General features: G+C 55.0%; 2 protein-coding genes across 7 annotated transcripts; one reads left to right on the forward strand and one right to left on the reverse strand.

The window, feature by feature from the left end:
• Positions 1-5,601: 5,601 nt before the first annotated feature.
• DEDD2 (death effector domain containing 2) lies at positions 5,602-21,706 on the reverse strand. 6 transcript variants are annotated; one of them, XM_040976241.1, is made up of 6 exons: positions 20,703-20,786; positions 19,871-20,243; positions 18,579-18,701; positions 15,662-15,814; positions 8,722-8,807; positions 6,422-6,790 (listed from the first exon to the last, which is right to left on the reverse strand). In XM_040976241.1, the coding sequence occupies exons 1-6, from the start codon at positions 20,724-20,726 to the stop codon at positions 6,578-6,580; spliced, it is 972 nt and encodes a 323-aa protein (XP_040832175.1). In that variant the 5' UTR covers positions 20,727-20,786; the 3' UTR covers positions 6,422-6,577. The 6 variants fall into 6 exon arrangements, 5 of the variants coding, with proteins under 5 accessions (XP_040832173.1, XP_040832174.1, XP_040832172.1 ...); XR_005883434.1 differs by having other exon boundaries at positions 6,704-6,790; positions 8,264-8,807; positions 20,703-20,791; XM_040976239.1 differs by lacking the exons at positions 8,722-8,807; positions 20,703-20,786 and adding an exon at positions 21,501-21,706 and having other exon boundaries at positions 5,602-6,790.
• A 236-nt stretch (positions 21,707-21,942) lies between these two features.
• Positions 21,943-25,894, forward strand: ZNF526 (zinc finger protein 526). Its single transcript, XM_040976243.1, has 3 exons — positions 21,943-22,152; positions 23,181-23,276; positions 23,372-25,894. The coding sequence occupies exon 3, from the start codon at positions 23,375-23,377 to the stop codon at positions 25,334-25,336; it is 1,962 nt and encodes a 653-aa protein (XP_040832177.1). The 5' UTR covers positions 21,943-22,152; positions 23,181-23,276; positions 23,372-23,374; the 3' UTR covers positions 25,337-25,894.
• The last annotated feature ends 1,803 nt before the right edge of the window (positions 25,895-27,697 follow it).

Raw genomic sequence — 27,697 nt, forward strand, 5'->3', positions numbered from 1 at the left:
CACCTGGGGAGTCAACCAGCACATGCAAGATCTTTGTCTCTGTCTCTTCTTTCTGTAAATCTCACTTTCCAATACAAAGAAAGCTTTAAACAAATTTAAGACAGGCAGAAAGAGATGTCATATTGGCAGAAGAGGCGAGAGCGGTGCAACCACAGGGACAGAGCCCGGAGCAATGCAGTCACAAGCCGAGTAATGCTGGCAGCCAACAGAAGCTGCACGAGGCAGGGAATGGGTTCCCCTTAAGACCTCAGGACGGGTTCTGCTCGCGCGGACCTGCGATTTCAGCCCAGGCAAACTGGTTATAGATTGCTGAGCTCCAGGTCTGCGAGACAGTAAACTGTCTGCTGTGGGAATTTGTTACAGCACCTACAGGATGTTACAGCACTTGGTAGGATCTGCCAAGCCAAAGCATCCAAAACGTTCACGGAAAATGGAAAAGAAGAGTTTTATTTGGGGGCCAAAAAATTGAAATTCACGCATAGGAGGGGTCTTTTACAAGATCAATGGTTCGTATCCTGGCTGCTCCACTTCCCATCCAGCTCCATTCTGCATTCCGGCTTCCTGCTAACGCACACTCTGGCAGGTGGCAGGTGGCAGCTCAAGTACTTGGGTCCTTGCCACCCACACGGGAGACCCAGTTGGCATTTCTAGCTTCCAAGTTTGGCTGTATTCCAGTTGTCCCCACTGCAGGCACCTGGGAACTGAACCAGCGGATGGGAGTGCTCCTGTCCTCTGCCCTCCACCACCCCATACCACCCCTCTCTTCCACTCTGCCTTTCAAATACATACATTTTTAAGAGTTGTTTAAAAAAAATCCTAGCATTGGGCCCAGTGTCGTGGCCTAGCTGCTGAATTCCTTGCCTTAAAAGCACCAGGATCCCATATGGACACCGGTTCTAATCCCTGCAGCTCTACTTCTCATCCAGCTCCCTGCTTGTGGCCTGGAAAGACAGTCAAGGACGGCCCAAAGCTTTGGGACCCTGCACCCGTGTGGGAGACCTGGAGGAAGTTCCTGGATCCTGGCTTCAGATGGGCATAGCACCGTCTGTTGTAGTCACTTGGGGAGTGAATCATCATATGGAAGATCTTTCTCCCTGTCTCTCCTCCTCACTGTATATGTGACTTTGTAATAAAAATAAATAAATCTTATTAAAAAAAAAAAAACTAGCATCCTAATTCCAGCTGGGGGAAGTGGCAGAACTGTGAATACCATGATAGAAAGCTGGGCAAGGAGCTGCTAGAGTGCTGGCAATGTATTTTTGGACAACGGTGAGATGCATTTTATAACTTAACATGTAGCCCTGTGTGCTATTTTAAATCTCACAACTGGAATGCTGGTTCTGGCTGGCGATGTTGATTTTTTCACAGCATGAACAGGGAGCTCCCCCGTCCCAGGCAGGCCTTGCTGTGCCCCTCACCAGCGTCCCCCAGGCTCCTCCAGCCGCCTCTGCTGGCCCGGCCACCAACTCAGGGCTTCTCCCGAACCAGCACCCAGCTGGCGGTCCTGGGTCCCGGGAAGGTCCTGCTCCTCCACGCCGCTGACCAAACGGGCAGGAGGGGGCAAACACTCGGCCATTCCACCTGCCTGTGCCGCCGACCATCTGACTCACTGCAGTCCAGTCAGGAATATGCTCTCAGCCCTTCGCAAGGGTTGCCCCTGCCAACACCCCCTCCCTGAGGTCGGCCCGCTCCGAGCCCTCCAAGCCCACCTCCTACCCCTTAGTTCCCCCCGGCCGCAGCTTGTCCGCCCCGACCCCACGAAATCCTACTTGTTGAATTCTGAAGCTTTTGAGCCTCCCGGGTTGTCCTCCAGCCCTGGATCTGACCCACCTCTGGCCTCGAAGCTGCTGTTGGTCAGCCCGCGACGCCTCGTGCGCAGCCCGGCCAGCCCAGGCAAGCTCCACAGCGCATGCTCCCAGGGAGGTTCCCGCCGGCAGGAGCGCAGGTCCCGCGCGGTTCCCGCCACTGCTCATCCGGGCTCGAGGACCCCCTGCGCGCGCGGGACCTCCGAGCGCGAACCCGCAGAGGGGCGTGGTGAAAGGAGCCAAAGAACAAAGTGAGGAACGGAGTGCAACTGAAGCAGAGGGAGGAGTCTGAAACGTGGCCAGTGAGCGGGCAGGATTCACTTCCAAAGCTGAGGGACTGGCAAACCCCATAGTTGGGAGCGGAACAGATACAAACCTAGTACAAGAGACCCTCAAAATCGTATAAGAAAATTCGTACAGGGCCCGGCGCGGTGGCGCAAGTGGTTAAGGTCCTCTCCTTGCCCGCCCGGGATCCCATATGGGCGCCGGTTCTAATCCCGGCAGCCCCGCTTCCCTTCCAGCTCCCTGCCTGTGGCCCGGGAAAGCAGTCAAGGACGGCTCAAAGCCTTGGGACCCTGTACCCGCGTGGGAGACCCGGAAGAGGCTCCTGGCTTCGGATCGGCATAGTATCGGCCGTTGTGCTCACTTGGGGAGTGAATCATCGGACGGAAGATCTTCCTCTCTGTCTCTCCTCTCTGTATATCCGCCTTTCCAATAAAAAAATAATAAAAATAAATCTTTAGAAAAAAAAAAAAGAAAATTCGTACAGCGCAGTAAAGTCCTTGCCTTGCACGCGCCGGGATCCCATATGAGTGGTTCTAATCCCAGCAGCCCCACTTTCCATCCAGCTCCCTGCTTGTGACCTGGGAAAGCAGTCAAGGACGGCCCAAAGCCTTGGGACCCTACTCCTGCATGGGAGACCCGGAAGAAGATCCTGGCTCCTGGTTCCTGGCTTCAGGTCCAGCTCAGCAACAGCCGTTGCAGCCACTTGAGGAGTGAATCAGCAGAGATCTTCTTTGTCTCTGTTCCTCTATATATATCTGCCTTTCCAATAAAAGTAAAATAAAAAGAAAGAAAACCTATACCCTGGATCCAATGCAGTGGCGCAATTGGCTAATTCTCCACCCTCAAGCACCAGGATCCATAAGGGCACTGGTTTGCTTACCATCCAGCTGCTCCCTGCTTGTGGCTTGGGAAAGCATTGGAGGATGGTCCAATGCCTTGAGACCCTGCACCCAAATGGGAGACCCAGACGAAGCTCCTGGCTTCGAATCGGCTTATCTCTGGCCATTGCGGTCACTTGGAGGGTGAACAAGCAGATGGAAGATCTTTCTGTTATCTCCTTCTCTCTGTAAAATCTGACCTTTCAATTAAAATAAACATTTTAAAAAATTGAAGGAAGGAAGGGACAGAGGGCGGGAAGGGGAGAGAAAGAAAAGAAAGATCTTTAAAAGAAAACCTGTGCCGTGCCCCCAGTTCCACGAAGGGATGACAACCCCCATCCTTACCATTGTAATTCACTGTGGCAGACCCTGTGCCACACCAGGGTTTTCCCTTCTCTCAAGCACACAGCTTGACCTAATAAACAGACCCGAAGACAACCCAGCTCCTGCCAGTGAGGTAAAGGCAGAGTTCAGGATCACTCAGGCCTGCCCCAGGCCTCCTGCTACTCTGTACACCACCCACTTGTCAGGGGTCAAGACTGGCTTCAAAGTATGGCACACTTGGTTACAGCCCTAAAATAAGAACAGCTCTTGGAGGCTTGGTGCAATGGCTCAACTGGCTAATCTTCCATCCTCGAGTGCTAGGAATCCATATGGGTGTTGGTTCATGTCTCAGCTGCTCCACTTCTCTTCCAGCTGCCAGCTTATGGCCTGAGAAAGCCGTGAAGCACGGCCCAAATACTTGGGACCCTGCACCCATGTGGAAGACCTAGAAGCTTCTGGCCCCTGGCTTTGGTTCGGTTCAGTTCCAACCATTGAGGCTATTTGGGGAGTGAACCAACAAGGGGGCGATCTTACTCTGTGTCTCCTTTTCTCTGTAAATCGCTTTTCCAATAAAAATAAATCTTAAACAAAAAAACAGCTGTTGAGACACCCTGCCTGTCCTACCCCCAACTGCCCAAGCCTAGTTCCCCTTTTCCTTGGGAAGGAAAACCCTGGGTATGGTGCAAGAAGCTTCAGTTCCTGACCCCATACCCGAGCGGTGCGGAAAGCGGGGAGGCCACGACCTTAGCTGCGCAGCCAGGGCAGCAGGCACTGCTGTTTGACTGCAGAAAGAGGAAGAGACACCCAGGCTAAAAGAATGCCCAGGACGGTCCTTGGTGTAGTAGAATAAGCTTCCACTTGCGGCGCCAGCATCCTGTATGGGCATCGGTTCAAGTCCCAGCTGTTTCATTCTGATCCAGCTCCATTAAGGCCTGGGCAAGCGATGGAGCAGGGCCCAAAGTGCTGGGCCCCTGTACCCCTGACCAGGAAGAAGCTCCTGGCCTCAGATTGGCTCAACACCGGCCATGGGACCACTTGGGGAGTGAACCAGTGCTTGGAAGCTACCTCCATGTCTGTCTCCTTTTCTAACTTTGCCTTTCAAATAAAAATAAATCTTAAAAAAAAAAAAAATGAACTGAACCCTGGCTGCCTATCCTGTTTGCCAACTGTGGGGCCTCCCACAGGAATACAGGTCTGCCTCACTGAACTAGTTAAAAATGCTTGGGTCTGGGCATGCTAAGACACAACCTGGGACATCTGTAGGTGATGGACTTCAAGTCCTGGCTTCACTCCTGATTCCAGCTCTCCGGTAACCACAAATGAGGCTCAAGCAGCTGGGTCGCTAACCAAATTTGAGTCACCTGTCGCTTCAGCCTAGCCCAGCACCAGCTCTGTTGGCATGAGGAGTAAGCCAGCAGGTAAAGCTTATCTGCCTGCCTCTCAAAGAAAAAATGTAAAAATCGGGCCCGGCACAATAGCATAGTGGTTAAGGTCCTCACCTTGAATATGCCGGGATCCCATATGGGTGCCAGTTCTAATCCCGGCAGTTCTACTTCCCATCCAGCTCCCTGCTTGTGGTCTGGGAAAGCAGTCAAGGACAGCCCAAAGCCTTGGGACCCTGCACCCACGGGGGAGACACGGAAAGAAGTTCCTGGCTCCTGGCTTCAATCAGCGCAGCACCAGCTATTCCGGCTACTTGGGGAGTGAATCAACAGATGGAAGATCTTCCTCTCTGTCTCTCCTCTTCTCTGTACATCTGCCTTTCCAATAAAATAAATAAATCTTTTTTTAAAAAAATGTAAAAAATCCTCAAGACTGGGGACACCTCCGTCACTCCCTCCCCCCCACCCCAGGGCAGATAAGCAAAATCTGAACAACAAGGTTAGGAGAGTGCGACTTCAAAGGCAGCATCTCATGTGACAGAGGAAAAACCAGGGTGAGGCCCTGGGAGTAGGACAGGTCTGTGTGAGCAGCTGACGAGTGATCCTGCCCTCTGCCCACCTGCAGCCCCTAATACCAGGCCAGGAGCAAGCCTTCTCCCCGCCATCGAGAGCCCTAGGGACAGCTCTTGCAGATCGTGGGGTGAGCTGCCAGCTTCCTAATACAGCCTGGGAAGCAGATAACTCAAGTGTGTGAGCCCCTGGTGCCCACAGGGGAGACCCGGGTGGAGTTCCAGGTGGCTTGTGGCTTCAGCCTGGACCAGCTCTGTTCTGTGCATGTGGAGAGTGAACCAGTACACAGAAAATCTCTGTTCTCTGCCTTTCAAGTAAAAGAGAAAAAAAAGGGGAAAAAGAGTCCAACAGTCTTGATGCTTGCTGATACCCCCTTTAGGGCAGCTTTATTGGTGTCATTTGTCAACCATCTTTCCCAGCAGCTCCCAGGCCTCCTCCACCTTCCCTTTCCGAGATAGAGGTATTTTTTGATCATGGCCCTCTAGGCCACAGCAGGCCCATCAGATACATGCTGTTGCTAATGCCACAGCACCCTGTGTGGCACTCTTGAGGGGTCTAGAAACCTGTGTCCAGTTCTAGGGGGCAGGAAAGTATAGGAAGGTGGTGACAATAGTCACATCTGTGTGAGGCCTTGGCAGAACCCCAACAGGCTGAGATATGTGGGCAAGGTGAGCAGATGCCACATATACCCACTGGTCTTAGCTGAAGCCCAGGTTGGAGGTGGTACAATCAGAGATCCTGAGACAGAAGCCCTTGGGCCAAATAAGGGAAGATTCTAGAGGGAGCAGGGTGTGAAGTGTTGAGTGCATGTGTATTTATGTGCACAGGTGCAGACAGCCTAGAGTCAGACATGCCACACACAGGGGCCTTCTAGGAAGGTGTAGCTCCACCCGCCCCTCCTTCTGGGATCTGCAGGCCTGAGCCCCATTCTGCAGAGGCTGAGGGACACACCTGGGGGTGGGGGGACTCAGGCGGAAGTGGTTTAGGCCTCAGAGCCCACATCCTGGACAAAGAGGAGCAGGCACTGAGCCGCCATCCTGTCACAGTCCTCAGAGCTGCTAGACGGACAGTCCTCTAGGGGCAGAGATGGCCGTCTTCCAGGGGAGATTCAGACGCCTGCAGACTCAGTGGGGTCAGTCCTGTCAGATCCAGGATCAGGAGGCCTCTGATGGGCGCCGCCCACCTTCCTCCTCCATCAGCAACAGGCGGCGCCGGCCAGCCTCATAGTCGGCTTCATCCACACTGACCAGCAGGCGGACCGCCTCGCGGCCCACCGCCTCACGCAGGGCCTCAGTCAGGAACACGCCCCGCAGGGCCTGCAGCAGGGCACCACTCAGGTAGTCACCCCAGAAGGCGTCCAGGTAGGAGAGCTCTGAGAACTTGATGTCACACACCACGGAGCCCAGGTCCCGTGAGCGCAGCACTGCAGTGGCTTGCCCAAACACATCCAGCTGCCTTGCCAGGGCCTGGGGCCGCCGGGACGCCACACCCTGCTCCAAGGCCGGCCCATGCTCGCAGTACTCTGCTCGAACCCGGAGCCGAATGTCTGAGGGGGGAAGAAGGTCATTCATCAGGGTGGACCATCGCTCTACTCAGTGAGATTGCCACCCTGCCTCCCTCCTGGCGCTCCCACAGGCCCTCCCACAGCCCCACCCATTTGAAGTCCTTGCAGGGCTCCACCCTGTGTGTGGCCTGCACCTCCCTAACCTCACACCCTCCTCTGGGGCTTCACCACTTCCTCACTGCTCCCCCAACCCTCAGGCCGGCTCCAGCTAGCCCTGCCCCTCCCAAAGCAGCAGAGCTCTTTCCACAGGACCTGCTCTCTCACTTCCTGCAGGTCTCTACTCAACTGCCACCTTCCCCTGGAGTCCCACTGGGAGTAAACTACGCCTCCACCACCCAGGCTCCACCCCAGCTTTCTCCTGCCCTACACCCTGCTCTATTTTTTCCTACTTAACATTGTGCAACCTACTCTATTGGCAGCTACTGGGCTGCCACGTCTCCTCCCACCCCACCCGACCTCGACCATGGGCGCTCCCTGACAGATTCTGTGTCGTTCACATGCATAATTACACTTGAGCACACAGGTGCTCGGTCTGCACTGGTGAGAACAAGATAGGGACTCCTGGTTTTGCCTCAAGATGTCCAGCCTCACAGCCTCCCAGTCTTCCCACCCTGACCTGTACAGTCACAGTCCTGTGGGACTGGACCACATTTCCCTCCTCCCATCACACCAGGCAAGCACTAAGGAGGCGGCAGCTGTGCTGGTTCTACTAGCAATCAGCTGCCTCCTAACCCAGGGACTGGGTGGGCCTGTGTGAGCCCAGAACTACCGAGGCCAACTGGCACCCAGGAAGGGCAGATGACAGAAACCACATGAGCTCATTCAACTCACAAGCAACAGAGTGAGGCAGGCTCTGCGGTCACTGCTAATGGACAGATGAGGAAATGGGGACTAAGAGGAGACCTGCAGGGCCAGCACTCACTTCACCTCCTGTGCCACAGAGCCTCTGGTGCTAATCACCACCTCTATGAGCAGGAGTTCCTGCCTAAACCAGGGGATACTCCCTGCTATGAAAGGTTGTTAAGGTTAGAAAGAAAGTGGGGCAGGTGCCATGGCATAGCAGCCTAATCCTTCACCTGTGACATCACATCTCATATGGATGCCAATTTGTATTCCAACTACTACACTTCCAATCCAGCTCCCTGCTAATGTGCCTGGGAAGGCAGCAGAGGGTGACTCAAGTGCTTTGGCCCCTGCATCCACACGGGAGACTCCAAAGAAGCCCCTGGCTCCCAGCTTTTGACCAATCCAACTCTGGCTATTATGGCCATTTATGAAGTAAACGAACAGATAGAGCTTGCATGCTCACTTTCTCTCCTTTTGTCTCTATAACTCTGCCTTTAAAATAAAAATAAATATTTTAAAAGCACAGAAAAGAACAGGTTGACACTGCACATGTTGCCCAGTAGGTACTCCAAAAATGGCCATCACCAATAGCTCTAACATGCCAAGTACCTGGTCCTTGGGGTTACACAGCCCAGTGGGACAGCTCATTTGACAGATGAGGAAACTGAAGCTCTGGGAGGGGATCATGTCATGGGCTCCTTTCACCTTTCACACAGCATCTGCAGCAGAGCATAGGAGGCAGGGCCTCTGTTCCCCTGGAAACTTCTCAGCCCCACCTACTTCCTCCTTTCACCCAAACCCTTCCTCTTTCCACACTGAAGGGCACCCCTTCTCCTCTTAAGGCCCAGAGCAGTTTGTCAAGCCTCAGCCCCAGGCTTTCCCCAACCTCCTGCGGGCCCAACTCCTTGCATCCTGAGGACCACACAAGCGCTCTGGAACCATGGCCTTGACTCTTCCAGGTGTCTGGTGTGGCCTCCATCAACATGGGCAGGAGAGCAGCACCTGTCCAAGGCCTCCCAGGGCTGGTCAGCAGCAGAGGCAGAGCCAGGCGGCGGGGTCCCACAGACCTGGAGGTGAGTCCCAGCTCTGCCACGCTCTAGCCGGGGGGGCCTTAAGCAGGTGACCTCACCTCTCTGAGCCTCAGTTTCCCCATCTGAAAAACAGAGAGACAAACAAGAGGTCCCTGTACAAGTGCAGGGTCAGAGGAATCAACAAGGCAGCTTGTAAGACACCTGACTCAGAGCCCAGGGCAAGCAGGCACCCAGAAGCAGGAACTGTGATTGCAACACTTGTCATCTGCCCCCAAGTCCCCTGCTCAGAGCTGCAGCTCCTTCACCCAAGGTCTCTGTGCTAACCTCCACCTGCACTCCCCCCATGACTGCTCCATCCTCCCACACCCTGCTGTTCAAGAGCAGCATGCTCCCAACACAAGGCTGGCCCCTCACAAACAGCTTGTCCATATCCAATGGACAGGGAGCACTCTCCGCCAGCACCCAGTAAGACTCAGCTGAGGGGCCCTGGATCCTCCTTCAGCTCACTCTGCTCTTCACCAGAGCCATGGATCACCCACATGGCCACACAGAGACCATGTGGGGATGGGCACCACAAGGGGCAGCACAGACTCACTCAACAGTGGTGGGCACCAAGGGCCAGGCATGTGAAGGGGACAGGAGGGCCTGCCACCAAAGGGACAGGGAGACAGGCAACCCAGCTCAGTAGCCACTGCTGTGTGCCTGGCCCAAGGCCCAGGTGGTCCCTAGCAGCCCACCTGATTCCTCTGTGTACTCTCATCATCGGTTCAGAGATGCAGAATCCTTCACCAGCCCATGGGCCAACTTCCAACCTGGGCAACACAATCAAAGATGGAGAGGGAAGATGGGGATCCCGGAAGGCAAGAGGAGAAAAGATTTTGCTCAAGCCTCGCTGCATCCAGGTTGTAAGCCCCAAGTCCCATGCTTTAAGCACAACGTCTTCCTACCCCAACCACCAAAATAGCCACCAGGGACACTGCCAGGATCCACTGCCAGCTGCAAAGCCTGACATTCCTATAGCCCCCCATCCTCAGGAAGCAAGGCTGCTGTGGCCCCCTTCCTGCAGATGGGGGAACAGGGGCCCAGGGACCAAGTCAGCTGCCCAAAGCTGTGAGTGGCAGAGCTAGAGTGCCATCAGGGGTGTTCAGCTCCAGAGCCTGAACGCTTGACGATACCCCTGTTTGTTACCTCTCACAGCCACACAGACATGCACAACGAAGGCATAGGCTGAAACCCAGGACAGAACAATGCAGACTGACCATATAATTTATATGGTCAAATCTATAATTTAGATTGAAAGGATTAGAGTATCTCTCTAGGAAATGACATTGAGGTGAGCCACGAGGAGGATGAGTGGATTTAAACAGGAGTAGAAGGACAGCATGTCCAGAGCAGAGAAGCACAGTCCAGGCCAGAGCAGGTTCGCACATGGGCGGAACCAGGGCGGGGTCAGGAGTCTGGTCTCAGCAGGCAACCAGACCTCTGTGCCTCAATGCCTCTCATGGGAGGACACAGCTGAAGGCACAGGAAGAGCATAGACCAGGGTCTGGCACAGGGGACAGAACTGCCCAACTCAGAGGCCATGCCAGCTGCTCTGCACAAGTGTCAGGGTGGCAGCACCAGGGCCAGGCCACAGACAGCTGTCTGAGAAAGGAAGCACAAGACAGGTTCAGGTGCGGCAGTACTGTGGGAAAGGGGTGATGACACTTCCTGACCCCCAGGAGCTCTGCGTTCCTGCAGGAGGCTCATACTGCCCCCCACGCCTTCTGTGCCGACATGTCACTGGTCCCTCTTCTAGGACAGAATAGGACAGAGGGGGATCGGAGGGACTTCACAGTAGGGGCCAGAGCAATATTCCAGGGAGCAGGCCCTGGGCGGGAAGTCTTGGAGTCCGGAGATGACCCTCACTCAAGTCATACCTCAGAGAGTTCTGAGGTGGACAAGCTTGGTAGGAAGTTCCCAGCTCCAGAGCAAAAAGGCAGTATGCATAGGAGAGCAGCCCACCCTGCCACACCAGTCAGCCCCTGCCATCCCCAGCCTCTTGGCTCTAGATGGCCTCACACCAGTTTTCTCCACGACAAGGCACCACAGTCAGGGTCAAGCACAGAGCTCTTTCCCTCTCCCTAACAGCAATGAAGAGAGGCTGCCGCCAGCTTTGGAGACAGATTTGCAGCCACCACCTGCTCCCTGAGGCAAGAAAATACCTGCCAGGAATTCAGTTCAGAAAAACCACAGTCCCCAACCTCCACCTGGCCACACTGCTCCAGATCCTACTACCAACAACAGAATGAGCCCAAGTCAGCCATCCTTGGACAACAGCTTCCAATACAATATGAAGGGGAACAAGAAATTGGGTGCAGGATTCTGGACATCAATGAGAGCAGTATTTGGGAGACAACTGGAAAATTTTTAAAAAAGATTCAGTTATTTTTATTGGAAAGTCAGATATACAGAGAGGAGGAGAAACAAACAGGAAGATCTTCCCTCTGTTGATTCACTCCCCAAGTGGCTGCAATGACTGGAGCCCAGAGCTTCTTCTGGGTCTCTCACGTGGGTATAGGGTCTCAAGGCTTTGGACCATCCTCGGTTGCTTTCCCAGGCCACAAGCAGAGAACTGGATAGAAGTGGGGCCACCAGGATTAGAACCGGTGCCCATATGGGATATTGGCACATGCAAGGCAAGGACTTTAGCTATTAGGCTACTGTGATGGACCTGACAACTGGAAATTTGAGCAGTGTTCTTTAATGGTAAGGAATCATTTCCTTGGCATGATAATGTTTTAAAGAATCCTTATGGGGGCCCAGTGTGATAGCTTGGTGGTTGAAGATCCTCGCCTTGCACGCACTGGGATACCATAGGGGCACTGGTTCTAATCCCGGCAGCCCTGCTTCCCATCCAGCTCCCTGCTTGTGGCCTGGGAAAGCAGTCGAGGGCTCCTGCCTTCGGATAGGCGCAGAACCGGCCGTTGCGGTCACTTGGGGAGTGAATCATCAGACGGAAGATCTTCCTCTCTGTCTCTCCTCCTCTCTGTATATCTGACTTTGTAATAAAAAATAAATAAATCTTTAAAAAAATAAAATAAAATGAAATACTAAAACACACAGAATTCAGGGCAGTCACAAGGTAACTACAGCTAGAGTGTGGTGATGGCGATTTGGTGTTCCCTGTACCAGTCTGAGTCTCTCTTAGTCCCTCAATACATTTTCCATTAAGGGTGAGATGGAAAAGCATTTTATTCAGCATTCAAATCCTCCAACTCTTTTCCATAATTTACAAGCATGGGTAAAAGTCTTTGGCATGGTCACTAGGCCGCTGTTGAGAATACACACATCCCGACAGACTCTATTGTAGCTTGCTGCTAACACAGACCCTGACAGACTCTGGTTGGCTCAAGTAGTTGAGTCTCTGACACCCATGTGGGAAGTCAGGATGGATATCTGGCTGCTAGCTTGGCCTGGCCCTGCCCTGGCTATTGTAAGCATTTGAGGAGTGAGCCAGAGAAGAAATATGGATCTCTCTCTCTCAATAAAAATTTAGAAATAAATAAAAACATTTAGGGACAAGCGATCTGGACATTGATGCAGACTCTACCTTTCAAGTACATAAAAAATGTTTAATAAACAATAAAGGAAAATTTTGTATTGTGGCCCAGTGGATTAAGCTGCTGCTCAGAAGTTCACATCCTGTATCAGGGTACATGGATTTGAAGACTGACTCTGCTTCTGATTCCAGTTCCCTGCTAATGCCCACTCTGAGGATGGCAGCAGGGATGGCTCAAGTAGCTGAGCCACACAGCAGACACCTCCTCTCCCACACAGGAGATGCAGACCAGGTTCTGGGCTCCTAGCTTTGGACTGGCCCGGCCCTGGCTTTGTGAGCATTTGGGGAGTGAATCAGTAAATGGAAGATCTCTGTTTCTGTCTTTCTAGTAAATTAAAAACAATCACTTTAAAATATACAAAGCCCAAACCCATGTTCACAAGGCCCTGTTGCATCTGCTGGCTGCCTCTCTCACCCTCATTCCCTTCATCCCAATGTCACCAGCATCTTCATCACCCCCTAACCTTCAGGGCACACTCCTACTCCTGTCTTGTCCTCTTCCAGGAGCCACAGCCCTGACATCTGGAAGCTCCATCTCTTGGCCTCCTGGCCCCAACCAGGATGCAAGCAGGGGCCTCACATCCCTGCCACACCCAATGCATTGGAAAACATAGGGAACAAACACAAATAGAGCCCAGCTCTGCCCCTGCCGCCCAGGCCCCAAGCCTGCGACAACTTCCTTCCCCTAGGCCTGCTTCTCCTTTGCACAATGGGGGCTGCCACCACTTGAGAATTCCAGATCATGGCAGTGATGGTGGATAACTGAAAGGGATGTGGAAACTCGGGGTCTTGCATCCCAGCCCAAGTCCCCTTCAGCACATTCCCAGGTGCAAATTCTGTCCCTCAAAGAAGTGGGCTGCCCAATGCTTACCCCTCAGGCTGCATGTGAAGTTATTGGCCTGGCAGACCCCTCGTTTCCCACCCAGGTCAGGAGGAGCCTCCTTGTACCCCTGGCATTGAGCCTGATGGCCTCATTAAAGGGAAGCTGTGCCCCTTTGGCAGGAAGGGGAGACTGGAGCCCAAGTGGGGAGAGCCTCCTGGGCCCCACCTACCTTGAGTCAGCAGTCAGACCTGCTTCCCTGGCTGCTTCTAAGCCCAGCCCCACCCACACTAACAACCTGCTGGCTGCAGGGCAGAGACTCAAGCCCAGCTTGGCCTGCTCTGCCCTCCCGCAGGCAGGGACTCCCTCCCCAGCCAATCAGCCTGGTGGCTCTGATAATGGCTGCCTGACGCAGGGAACAGTCACCCGTGGGCAGCCACCTCCCTCAAGCCGGAAATTGAGGCCATAGGGCTATCTCTGTGGATGGGGCCCTCCTGACCACCCTCAGCACAGGTGTGCACAGTTCCTCTGTAACCGGGCAGGGAAGGTCATCGAAGGCACAAGGGGAGGACAGAGGTGAGCTCTGTGGACTGAAGCAAGTTCTGCAGATGGTGGAGAGGTCAGGCCAAGGTCTCCGAAGTGGCAGGGGCATGAAGCCACCTTCCTGGTTGCTCCTTCACCTAGCCTGAGCATCTCAGCATTGCTCAGCCTCCTCCTCTGGTGCATCTGCTGCTCCCTCTGCCATCACTCTGCTCTGCAGAAGCCTCCCCGACCCAACCCCAGTGCCTCCTCCCTGGCTTTGTGTTTCCTCAAAGCACTTGTCACAAACTGGCATTACAGGTTATTGTTCTGGGTTGTCTCACCCACTATGACGTGAACCCCTCCAGGCCTGGGATTTTCACCACCTGGTGAAACTCTGTGTCTTCCACAACCAGAGCAGGCACTGGCACAGGCACACTGCTCACCAAGAGATGCTGGGTGCAGAGCAAGCACACAGACCTGCCCCAGCTTCCCCCACACTTGGAAGAAAGCCCCCATCTGGGCTGCCTCTCTCCCTTTACCCCTACCCATTAAAGCCGCATCTCCCCAGACAAGCAGGCTGCCCAGAGGGCTCCCTGCTCACACTACTTATGGAATCTGCCACACCCACCAGGCTGCCCCTGCCCTCATCTGTCTCCCTTGCAGCCCAGGAAATGGACATGCCATATCTGACCCCTGCAGCCCGACTCACAGAAGAAAACACGAGGCTGTGCCTCCTCTGTGGCATCAAGAGAAAAAATTTCACGAGGGCAGGGTCTTCAGACCCAGAACCCAGCCCTCCAGCCTACCGTATCCACCCTTGGAAAAAAATACAAACTTCCTTGTTTCCTAAGTCCATCCCATACATCCTCCCCAACACAGCTACTGAGGCCAGACCTCGGGGCTCTCTTTCTCTGATGACCTCATGGCTTGATAATGGCTTCCCCATTATCAAGCTTACTACACACACTCATATACACACACCTCTAACAGCATGGAACAGGTGTCCAGCACCTCTCTAAGCACTGATATTCCAGCTGGGGTCAGAGTCCCTCCTCAAGGAGCTATTTGATTGACCTCATGGCTGCTTCCCCATTATCAAGCTTACACACACACACACACACACACACACACACACACACACACACACACCCCTCTGACAGCATGGAACAGGTGTCCAGCACCTCTCTAAGCACTGATATTCCAGCTGGGGTCAGAGTCCCTCCTCAAGGAGCTATTGGATCACATCCCTCACCTACTTCAAGCCCTGACAACGCTGGATGGACAAAATAAACCAAACCCCACAGGCCCTGTGGCTCGTCAGGCCTGGCTGCTCAGCCCCAGCCTGCCTTCTCCAGCGGGTCCCTACTTCTCACCACATCTCTGGTTGTCCCAAGTGACCTTCAGCTTCACTGGCAGGAAAAGGCAACAACGACCTTTTCATGGGACAGTCAGCACCATAAAAGCAGGCCTCGCTGCTGTCGCTTGCCCCCATCACACTGCACGGCCACAGGACGAGGAAGGGCCAACCCCTTGGTGCTTGGGCCTAGCACCAAGACAGCTCCAGGGCATGCCATGCAAGTGCATTAGGTGACTTTGCTCATTTTTTCTCACCACAGTCCTGGCTGTTTACAGATGTGGACAGTGAGGCACAGGGAGATCCAGTCACCTGGCCAAGGTCAAACATCTTGAGGCAAGAAAGGGTAGGAGCCCAGCAGCAACCTTGCTGGCACCCTGCAGTGTACCCTGCTGAGGAAGGAAGGCCCTTACAGCTGCCTGCTGAATAAACAGGTGAATGGGGGCAAGTGGTGATCAGGAAAGGTTTCCTGGATAAGGTGGCACACAACATAGCTGAGGAAGTACAGGCAGGGCACAGACAGGTAAGATGGCAACGGAAACGACAAGACGGCTACCGTGCTGGGTGAGTGAGTGCCCTGCCAGGGTCATCACACCCCACAAGCATCTGCCTCACCCCACTCCTGACTACAGCCTGCCCCAGGCACATTCAGACATTCCCAAGGCCCACAGATGCCTACCACATGTCACTTTGCCTTCTGAGGAGGGTCTGGCAGGCTGCTGCTGCTGTTGCTGCTGCTGCTGGGGGGCAGCAGGAATCCCTCTCCGTCGCCGTCGGGCACCACCACTGGGCCGGCCCCTACTCCGCCGCTGCCGCTTGGTGGGGGGTGAACCTGAGCAGACAGAGGGAGCAGGCTGAGGAACAGGATAGTAGGCAGCATGCCAAAGTGAGTGCCAGGGACTCCCGCTCCCGAGGTCTTATCCAGAAGTTGAAAGATGCCCACTGCATCACTAAATAGGGCAGGTGGGCCCACTGCAGGTGTGACCCCCCGCCAAAGAAAGCCCTGCTCCCTCACACTAGGACACAGATGCCGCACCAGCCTGAGGCATCATTTACAGCGTCACCGTCATGTGCCTGAGCAGAACAAAAACACAGAAGAGCTGCTAGATTAGATGGTTTAGTGGAATAAAGTAGATGGAAAACAAGTGATAATGTGCTAACTCAAACTGAAAGCAGGGAAAATAAGAACTTGGAAATATATTCATCATTTTCACAAAACCCTTCAAACAGTGAAAGGACAAATTAGAAGTGAATGGAAGTGGGGCATGCGTTCTGGTGGAGTGAGCCATGCAGGCCAGAAATGCCAGCAACCCTTATCAGAACTCTGGTTCAAGCACCAGCTGTTCTGCTTCTGATCCAGCTTCCTGCTAACACGACTAGGAAGCAACAGCAGATGACCCAACCAACCACCTGCGTCCCAGTCATCCACATGTGACACCTGGATGCATTCCAGGCTCCGGCTACAGCCTGGCCTTGCTTCAGCTAAAGGCAGAGATAACACAGAGAGAGAAGAGGCAGAAAGAGAGGATCTGCTGGTTCACTCCCCAGATGGCCACAATGGCCAGAGCTGAGCCAATCTAAAGCCAGGAGCTTCTTTTGGGTCTCACACATGGTTGCAGGGTCGCAAGGTCCCAAGGCTTTGGCCTATACTTTGCTGCTTTCCCAGGCCATAGCAGGAAGCTGGATCAGAAGTAGAGCATCCAGGAGCTGAACCAAAACCCATATGGGATGCTGGCACCACAACAATCAGTCCCATAACAATTCTAAGAACGTGTTTTTCTATACTTTCAAGTTTTGCATTTTGAGTCACTTAGATACCCAAAGTTTTAAAACAAAAAATTACACACAATGAAACAAATGAACTTAACTGGATATGCAATTAAAATATAGAAAATACTGAAAATATTTTAAAAATATTAAAATGCTCAAATATATAAATATAAAAATATTAAAAATATATAAAATACTCAAGAAAAGAAACATTTCAAGTAACTGCAAAAACTTTCTGACTGTAAATTCTCAGTAAACAAGAAGAGCTGCATGGTACATATATTAAGAAAAAAAAATTTTAGTTATTTACCAACTATTTTAAAAATAAAAGGTCCTTGCCTTGCATCCACTGGCATCCCATATGAGTGCCAGTTTACTTCCCGTCCAACTCCCTGCTTGTGGCCTGGGAAGGCAGTGGAGGATGGCCCAAAGCCCAAAACCCTGCCACCCTGTACCCATGTGGGAGACCCAGAAGAGGCTCCTGGCTCCTGGCTTCTGATTGGCACAGCTCCGACCGTTGTGGCTGCTTAGGGAGTGAATCAACAGACAGAAGACCTTCCTCTTTGTATATCTGACTTTCCAATAAAAATAAAATATTTTAAAAACATAACAGTAGTAATCATAATTACTACATTAGCCTATGTTAACCATGACATACTTTTATAAAAAGCTATTTGCCAATTTAAAAAAAGAATGTCAGCAGAAAAGCATCAGACACACACAGAAACAGGCCACCCCAGCACCCTGGCCAGCGGAGGACGGCAGGTCAGTGTCATGGGGAAAAAGCTCAGAGTGGAGAAGGGATTTCCTCCTGTCCTTCAGGAAGAGATGAAGGAGACATAATGAATAAATGCTGAACAACTCAATAAAGGGAAGATCCTGACAGTTGAGTCAAATCATAAAAGATCTGAAAACAAATCATTAGGGTACCAGAGGATTCTGGCTTATTTTCTCAACTATGAAGGAATCTGGAAGCAGCACAGGAAAACATCCTCATTCTTACGAGATGTTTGCTGACACACAAGTAAGGTATTTAATTTACTTACAAAAGATTCAGCCATAAACCCAGAGATACACATGCACAGGTGGAGCAAAGTAGCAGATTAGTAACTGAATTTTAGCAAAAATTTTTTATCTTTGTTTCTCATTTGCACATTTCAAATTGTACACAGATAGCATTGTGGCATAGCAGGTAATGGGCCATATGGGCACTGGTCTCTGCTACTCCACTTCCAATCCAGTTCATGCACCTAGGAAAGCACTAGAAGCTGGCCCAAGTGCATGGACTGCTGCCACCCAGGTGGGAGACCTAGATGAAGCTCCTGACTCATCCCGGCTCGGCCCTATCTGTTGTCGCCACTTGGGTAGTGAACCAGCAGATGAAGGGTTCTCTGTGTGTGTGTGTGTGTGTGTGTGTGTCTCCCTCATTGACTTTCAAATAAACAAGTCTTTAAGAAAAAAAAGTAAATTTCACATAATGAAAAAAAAAAATGGGTGGGAGATACCAAGTATGTTACCTGGGACATGTCAATTTAAAGAAACCAACTACAGCCATTCAACATGAATTAATCTCAGAAACACATTCAGCAGACCCAAGTGCAGAGTGATATGCACCACGTGATGAAAGTTAAACAAAACAGAAACCACAGGAAACAATTCAGTTTGTTGCTTCAAGACACACGATTCCCTAGCAATGATAAACACGCGCACTGGCACATTTCATGAATGACACGAGAGGACCCTTCAGGCCACTCCTCCGTGGACCAAGATCTGGGAGGCCGAGGAGGAGAGAGACCCTCAGAGCAAGCCCACCGTGTGGCGCTCACCTGTCTCCCACTGACCCTGCTGAGAATCCGAGGAGCTGCTAGACGGCCGGCGGCGTCGGCAGCTACCCTCCGTCCTCTTGGAGGAGGAGCTGGAGGTGCCATAGCTGTAGCGTTCCGGAGACACTGGAGGAGAAGAATGGGAAGCAGTGGTCATGCCCTCCTGCCCTCCCACTCCCAGCCCTGAGAGGAATACCTACATTGCAGTCACAGCCCCCTGAGGCCAGAGCTCAGACACCCACTCCTCCTGGAGCCCCCAAGCTGGGTCTACAGCAGCAGGAACTGTCCAGGCCACGATTCCTGCGGCAGCCCCTTGCCTGCCACCCAGCTGTCCCAGAGGCCTCAGGAGTCTGCAGGCCCATCTGCAAGCCCCAACCTTCCTTCCAGAGGCAGACTCCCAGACAGGTTTTCTCAGCACTTCCCTACACTTGCCCTTGACTTGACTTGGTTATCTAGATCTTGTTGGCTTACTCGGGACCAGGGCAGCCCATAATCCAGTCTCCCTCTGGTAACCCAGCCCAGGGCTCAGCGGCCTGCAGCCCTCCCAGCTCCTCAGACCCGTTGGCCCCCAGCAGGGATTAAGCGCCTGACTCTGGAGACAAGCCGGCCATGACTGAACCCAGCCCATCCACTTGCAAGCTATGTTACATTTGCAAGTCCCTTAGGGACCCCGTCTTCACCTATTACCTGGGCAACCCCTTCGCTCCTTCCACCTCAGCAATTAGTTGCTTGCCTTTCCCTCTGCCTGGAAGATCTGTAAGTGGCAGGCAGTGCAGCCTATTCCATGGTCACCTGCTCAGAAAGATGCTAAGGCAGCTTCCACCGATCGCGCTGCACTTTCTACTGTCTCCACTCCTTTCCTTTCAGTCTTACTGTAACTGCATCTAAACATAAATTACTCTACCACCTGATCTGCCCCACCAAACACGAACTTCCCATCAGCAGCGCCATCCCTTCCCTGCCATGTCCAGCACAAGGGATCCAGTTCTCCCATGCGGGCAAGCTGCTCTGAACCTGGTCCTTCCCACAGACAGCGGAGGGCATGAGCTGGACTCTGGGGAACTACTGGGAGGATGGCAGCTGTCGCCTAACCACCTTGCCAACATGAAACAAGCCCGTAATCAGCAGGCACAACCACTACTATAAATGTGGCCAAATTCCACACGCTCACCCCTCCCAAGGCCAAGTCTCCTCCCTCTGTTTTATCACGATCCTTGAGGACACAGAATGGGACGCGACAGGGTCACAGGGGGGCGGGGGCCCTGTGGGAGCAACGCCCTCGCACTCGCCAGTACCTGGTCGGCGCCGCTTGCGTGCCAGGTGCGGCAGCAGGTCGTGGCGGGCCAGCACGCGCAGCAGTTGCCCCAGCAGGCGTAGGTTGCTCTCGTCGCATTGCCCGCGACGCTCCAACTCCAGGAGAAGCTCCAGGCCGCTGCGGGCGCGGGCCAGGCCGCCGGCCGCCCCGGGAGCTTCGTCCAGCAGGAAGGCCAGGAGCTCCAGCTCGCACTCAGTCAGCTGCCCGCCCACCACCTCGAACATTCGGTGAAGCGACAGCATCCCGTAGTAGTCCAGACACTCATCCTCTTCCCAGCTCGGGGCGGGGGTCAACCCGGACAACGCCATTCCCCCGGAGGAGGGGTGCGAGATAAGCGCAGAAGCAGGGCCTACCTATAATCCACACGGCGACAACAGGGCAGAAGGGTCAGCGACGCGGGGGACACGGACCCCGCAGCGGCCACAGTGTGTCCCCCGCCCCGCGCGCCGCAGGGACGCGGCTGCCCCTAGCTACACCTCCAACCGTCTCGGCCTCCCTTCTCCCCCGCCGAGGGAATGGGACGGCCCGAAGTCCCCCCTGGTAACAGGTCGGGACGCCAGACCCCTCGCCCAGTGGTATGTTCCGAACCAGCCTCGGGTCAGACCCAAACAAGCCTCAGGATCCATGCCAAGGCACCTCCCGATTTGGAGGACCACTGACCGGACGCGTCCCTCGTCCCGGCCCGAATAGCCGCTCAGCTCCACCCCACTGACAACGTCCCAAAGCGACCCTCTGCCCCCCTAAAGCGGACCCGTCACCGTCACCGTCCCCTACGCCCCGCACAGGTGGCACCGACCGCCCGACCCCCTCACCCAGGGAAGGGGGGGGTGTCCCATCGTCTACCCGTCACCAGGCCGCCCCGGGAACCTCACCGGGACACCGGCGTCCACGGACTCCCCGCAGCCACTTGCTTTCTGGCACCTTCTGTATTATTACGCCTGCGTCACCTCGCCCCTCCTCCTCCTCCCAACTGGCGCAGGTGCGACCGACCGCCACGCCCCAGACGCGCAGGCGCAGAAGGCACTCTCGCCCCTTCCCTGCCACCAAGCGTCCCTGCCGGCCCGGGCTGCGCTTGCGCAAAGCGCAGAGCGGCGTCTTGATCTGAGTGGCGTTCGTCCAACGAGCAGAGTGCGACTGTCCACTTCCCAGCCGGTGGCTGGTCACCCCACATCACACGGCCTGTGGGGACTTCTCGTCACACTCCCAAGTCCCGATCATGACTTACACTCCCGCTATTCCTGCCCTCAGCCGCCCGTGGGCACAGGGTCACAAACACCACAGTCCTGATTCCCAGAGGGACGAACCGAAGCCGGACACACCACCACCATCAGATTGACTCCCCCACTCTTACAAGACCAACCAGAAAACCTACAACTCAACTTGTGGGTGCGGGGGAGGTTCATGATCCCAAGCGGGATCCCTTCCCTGGCCCCAAGTCAGGGAACCTCACAGTCCCTCTCTTTCCCCCCAACCGGTTCCCATTCCCAGAATTCTCTCTCGCCCTTGGGGAGGCGGCAGACAGAACTCTGTTTGGCACTGGCTCACAACCGGGGGGGATTCTTTTCCTCTCAGACCTCCCAAGCCATGAAGCAGATGCGATCAGTGGTTACCTGCTGTACAGTCCCGGGCTGGCCCCAGAGCAGGGGATCCCGGTCAACGACTGCGGACGTGAGGTGATTTTCAAACCCATTGAGGAAAAAAGTCTCCCATGGGTACCCTCAATCTCTCAAGCTGTATCGTGACACCATCTGGTCCACCCCCACGGGCTCACGAGAACCGCCCATGCCCCTCGGCCCAACTTTGATGGACTCGGCCAGAACGAGTGGCCCGCGGAGAACTGCGCAGGCGCCGCAGACCCCCGCCCCCACCCCCCAAGGCACGACATGTCTGCGTGGAGATACACTGAGCCCCACCTGAGCGCCAGTGCGCAAGCGCCAAGGCGAGTGCCCTTCGTTGCCAGCTCCGATTGGCCAGTCGTGGTCAGGGTGCCGCCCAATAGGAGGCGTGGATAGTGAGGGGTCCCACACACGCCTGGAGCTGAAGGAGCGAGGGGGCTTCCGGAGGCGAGAGCGACAGTGAGCGCTCCTCAGCCCCGGCCTGCGCAGGGCCACCCGGACGCACCCGGTGGGCAGAGGAGAGATCGATCTAGCGGACACCCTAGGACGCAGGGGCTGTGGGGCCTGCACCAGGGCCGAGGCAGCGCGGGGCGGGAAGCCGAGCCCCGCAGCACGTTCTCTGAGGCCGACGAGGAGGAGGAGTGTGGTAAGAGAAAAGGGGTGTGTGTCGCAGGAAAAGTTGAACTTGCAGGGACCCCCCCCCTCCGGCTGGTTCTTTTCAGGAAAGACACCGATCCACTGTATGGCGTCCCTCCCCCACACCCCCGCCCAGTTTCTCCTCCCGGCGCAGTCGTTTGCGCCCCCCCCCATCGGCGTTGCGAGGGGTGCCCACTTAGGATCATCTTTTGTGGGGACGTCTCTTGGCTGCCCGCTTCATACAAGCCTGGCCACAGACACTGACCTAACTAAGCCGGCTGGGGGCTGTGGAATTGCAGTCACAGGTTATTTATTCCCCAGACAAGGAGGGAAGTGGTGGTTTACTGAATGGACTGTTAGCTCCTGTGTAAAGGGGTCAGGGCACGTGAGGTCCGTGTCCCTGGTCAGTGGTTTGGTGGGTGATAGGCCTGCCCGTCTCCCATTCTCCCTCCACATGCACACACTGATTCAACCCTGCCCTACCTACAGATTCTCGAAGGCATCCCAAGCTTGCTGTGAATGCCGAGGTGGAGGGAGTGGTCATGCAGGCAGTGCGGGCAATGTGGTCACAGCAGGCCTTGCAAAGACTTGCTGCTGGGGCAGCTAGGAGCTTGCTAGACCTGAAGAGGGAGCGCTTTGAAAAGGAATACCAGTAACGGTTGTGTAAAGTACCAGGCCCCTGGCAGTCTTATTTTTTAATTTTACTTATTATTATTATTATCATTTTATGATGCAGTTCCATAGGCCCTAGAATTTCCTTTATCCCCTCCCCAATTGCCCCCTGCCTCACTGAGTTCCCGTAAATCGTTACTATAGTATAGTTTTAGTCGATCTTATTTTTAAGCCCATTTGATAAGCACAAAAAGAGACAGTTTGGAGCTGCAGGGCCCACAGCATACAGTGTGTATGCATGAGAGGAGGCGCAAACTGCCCCGGCAAAGCTGGGAGACTGGAAAAGATGGGGGGTTCTCGGGAAGGGTGTGACTGGTGCTAGGAATGGGCAGGGCAGCGTCTGAGGCCCCTATCTCCCTGCCGCAGGTGCCTAGTGGCCTTGGGGAGCGAGTGAACATCGGCGGATCCTCAAAGACCAAGGCCTAAACCCTGCATTTCAACTCTTCCATTGTTCAGAGGCTGGTGAGTAAGGGACTGAGCCAGGAAGCTCCTGAAACAGCCCCCTGTCCTCAGTTCCTCCATGTGGCACTGGCTCCTGGCCCCTCTTTCCTCTACAGGCCATGGCAGAGGTGGCAGCTGAGGTGTCTGAGCTGCCCACACAGCTGTCCCCGGGGACCGTGGAGCTGTCAGCACTGCTGTCTGGGGAGACGGCAGAGGTGACCGAGATGACCCACGGCGAGGCCCTTGCTTCGTCGCTCTTCTTCCAGCACCACCAGTTCATGTGCTCTGAGTGCGGCAGCCTCTACAACACGCTGGAGGAAGTCCTTTCACACCAGGAGCAGCACACGCCTGCCGTCTCTGAGGAGGAGGCCCCGAGCATGGAGGATGCAGGCCTGGAGCCTGAGCTTGTGCAAGGCACAGAAGAGGGGCCTTTCCAGTGCGGCGAGTGCAACCAGATCATCCTGTCCCCCAGGGAGCTCTTGGCCCACCAGGATGCCCACTTGCGGGAATCCACCAGCCAGATCCAGTACCAGTGTGGGGACTGTCAGGAGCTGTTCCCCTCCCCTGAGCTGTGGGTGGCGCATCGCAAGACCCAGCACCTGTCAGCAATTGCAGTGGAGCCCCTGGTACCACCTCCACCCCCCGCACCTCCTGAAGTCAAAATGGAGCCCTATGAGTGTCCTGAGTGCTCTGCCCTCTGTGCCACACCCGAGGAGTTCCTGGAGCATCAGGGCACCCACTTTGACTCCTTAGAGAAAGAAGAACACAATGGCTTGGAGGAGGAGGAGGAGGATGAAGATGATGAGGAGGAAGGGGAGGAGGAAGCAGGGGCAGAGGTGGCTGATGATGCCCTGGCAGGTGGTGACACGTCCACCTTTGGCCAGGCTGGGGGCTGTGGGGATTGTCCCCAGCGTTTGTCATCAGGTGCACGCCGGCGACACCGCCGGGCATCCCGTGGCCCAGCATCAGCCTCCCATCCATACCACTGCACCCAGTGTCGGCGCAGCTTCAGTTCTGCCAACCGGCTGCTGGCTCATGGGCGGGCACACGTCGGCGGCACACACGAGTGCCCGACCTGCTCCAAGGTCTTCAAGAAAGCTGCCTCACTGGAGCAGCACCTGCGGCTACACCGTGGTGAAGCCCGCTATCTGTGCGTGGACTGTGGCCGTGGCTTCGGCACCGAGCTCACGCTGGTGGCCCACCGGCGGGCCCACACCGCCAACCCCTTGCACCGCTGTCGCTGTGGCAAGACCTTCAGCAACATGACCAAGTTCCTCTATCACCGGCGCACCCATGCTGGCAAAAGTGGGGCACCTCCCACGACAGCCACAGCTCCCCCAGCTCCTGCTGAGCCCACACCTCCTCCACCACCACCACCACTGCCTGTCCAGCTGCCCTGCCCGCAGTGCTCCAAGTCCTTCGCCTCGGCCTCTCGGCTCTCCCGGCACCGGCGCACAGTACATGGGCCCCCAGAACGGCGGCACCGCTGTGGGGTCTGCGGCAAGGGCTTCAAGAAGTTGGTCCACGTGCGTAACCACCTGCGGACACACACAGGTGAGAGGCCCTTCCAGTGCCACTCTTGTGGCAAGACCTTTGCTTCTCTGGCCAACCTCAGCCGGCACCAGCTGACCCACACAGGCATACGGCCCTACCAGTGCTTGGACTGCGGCAAGCGCTTCACGCAGAGCTCCAACCTGCAGCAGCACCGGCGGCTGCACCTCCGGCCGGTTGCCTTCGCCCGTGCCCCCCGGCTCCCCATAACCGGTCTCTACCACAAGAGCCCCTACTACTGTGGCACCTGTGGCCGCTGGTTCCGAGCCATGGCAGGCCTGCGACTGCATCAGCGGGTCCACACCCGCGCACGGACAGCCACACCACAGCCTCCCAGATCACCGCCCCCAGCCCCAACACCGCCGCCTGAGCCCCAGCAGACCATCATGTGCACGGAGCTGGGGGAGACCATTGCCATCATTGAAACATCCCAACCACTGGCGCTGGAGGACACGCTGCAGCTGTGCCAGGCCGCGCTGGGGGCCAGTGAAGCCAGCGGACTGCTGCAGTTGGACACAGCTTTTGTGTAACTGCTGACAACAGTAAGAGGTTATGGTTGCAACAGTGAGTCAGGGGGAATACTGGGGAAAAAGGACCACCCCTCTGGCACCCACTGCGTATTCATGTTCCACTTGGGCTTCCCATACCCAGTGGCTCCTCTGAGCAGCCCTGTCAAGGCTTTGCCCACCTCTGCCGGAAAGGAAAGTGAGGTGAGGTGCCAGGCCCCAGGTTACCTCTGCTGTGTGGCCAAGGCACAGCTTGCATCACAGCACCCTGGCATCCCACCTATACCATCAGCATACCCACCATACAGCATCAGCTGTGTGCCAGGTCTGCTGGGCCCTTTCCTGGACCTCTCCCAACGCTCCGTTGTTGCCCCAGCCCTCGCCTTCCTTGGAATGCAGACACACAGAATGCAGCACTGCCCAAGAAGGAAGGCACCAACTTTGCTGGGCCCTTTTGTCCTGCTCAGTCCCAGACAGGGCGATGCTGGAGGCCCAGGGCTAACCAAACCAAGAGCTCTGCCTCTAGGGGTATGGGGTGCTCAGTGGGAGCAGCACCCACAAGTATAGCTGGATTGCTCTCTGCATGTGTCTCATTCATTCAGGCCTGGGTTCTGAGGCCTTCCTCCCACATGCTGGGGAGGCCTGAGGGCCAGGGCCTCCCAAGCCCAGGGATCCCCAAGAGGCTGTGATGGGGATGAGGAGGGGACAGATCTTTCAGGGGATTGGAGATGAGGAAACTTGACTTCTAGAGGTTACCCTTGATCAAAAAGCAATCACTAGTAGAAAAGAAACAGAACCTTCTAGGAAGACAGCACCCCAGAAGGAGGGTGAGGTCTTAGCATATTTGGAGTTGGGTCTGTTGTTCACAGAAAGCACCATGTAACAGCCTGGCTTGGCAGGTAGCACATTCAGTGCTTGCATGTGCTCTGATCCCAGCAGGCCAGAGACAGGTGCTGCCCCTGCTGGATGAATGTCAGCTGTCCACAAGACACAGCTGTGAGAGTGAAGTCAGGCAGGCCTGCAGCCTGTGTCCATACACAGTCTGCTGCGAGGCAGTTCTGAAGCCCCAGGCAGGTAATGCAGACCAGAGCAGTGGCAATGGCTTCGCCTGGCTTTTTTTTTTTTTTCTGTTTTTTTTTTTTTTAATGGAAAGGCAGATCAGATTTATGGAGAAGAGAAACATCTTTCATCTGTTGGTTCACTCCCACAAAAAGCCACAATGGCCAGAGCTGAGCCAAGCAGGAGCCAGGAGCTTCTGAGTCTCCCACATGGGTACAGGGTCTCAAAGTTTGGGCCTGACGCGATAGCGTAATGGTTAAAGTCTTTGCCTTGAATGCGCCAGGATCCCATATGGGTACCAGTTCTAATCCTAGCAGCCCTGCTTCTCATCCAGCTCCCTGCTTGTGGCCTGGGAAAGCAGTCAAGGACAGCCCAAAGCCTTGGGATGCTGCACCGCATGGGAGACCCGGAAAGAAGTTCCCGGCTCCTGGCTTTGGATCTGCGCAGCACCAGCCGTTGGCGGCCACTTGGAGAGTGAGTCATTGGACTGAAATCTTCCTGTCTCTCCTCTCTGAACATCTGCCTTTCCAATAAAATAAATACATCTCTAAAAGAAAAAAAAAAAACCAACAACAAAGTTTTGAGCTATCCTCTACTGCTTTCCCAGCCTATCAGCAGGGAGCTAGATGAGAAGTAGAGCAGCCTGGGCACAAACCGGTACCTATATGGGATCTCGATGCCTGTCAGGGGAGGATTTAGCCATTGAGGCATTATGCCGGGCCCCACCCTGGCCTCTTGAGCAGACCCACAAGTAGAATTTCCTGGGAGAGGCCTGCACCATGGGAGGCCTTGAGAGCTGGGCTGAACAGTTAGTTCAGGGTGGTATAGTTCAGGGGAGCCAGCGGTGGGCATCAGCTCTCCTTGGGATAGGGTGGGCCAGGGTGAGAGCTGCGCAGAGGCCTTGTGGCTAAATAAAGCGCCACATGCACGCTCTGCCCCCACGGCTGACCAGATGGGATCAGCAAAGAAGGGTTTCCCACGATCCTGGTTTCTGCATTCACGTTACAAATGAAAACACAGGATAGCAGGAGCCCTTCCCAGGTCATCTCCTCTGCCCTTCCAGGTTGTGCTTCCCAAGCTTCCTGCCCAGACAGGCCACATGGGTGCTTTAGATCATGGGAATGGATATGTGGGCATCTGCTGGGGTTCTCCCCCAGTCCATGCCCATCCCAGGCCAAGATGACGAGCCCCTCACTGTCCAGCATCCCCCTGGACTGAAGCAGCAGTCCTGACCACCATTGAGTTCTGTGGCCCTGGCTGCTCCCATTCCGCTTCTCCTTGCGGCAGGAGGTTGCTAGCCTTCACTTCCAGGGGATAGAGTTAAGG

Source organism: Ochotona curzoniae, unplaced genomic scaffold (genome assembly GCF_017591425.1).
Source record: "Ochotona curzoniae isolate NIBS_2020 unplaced genomic scaffold, NIBS_Ocur_1.0 contig_2699, whole genome shotgun sequence".
NCBI lineage: Eukaryota > Metazoa > Chordata > Mammalia > Lagomorpha > Ochotonidae > Ochotona > Ochotona curzoniae.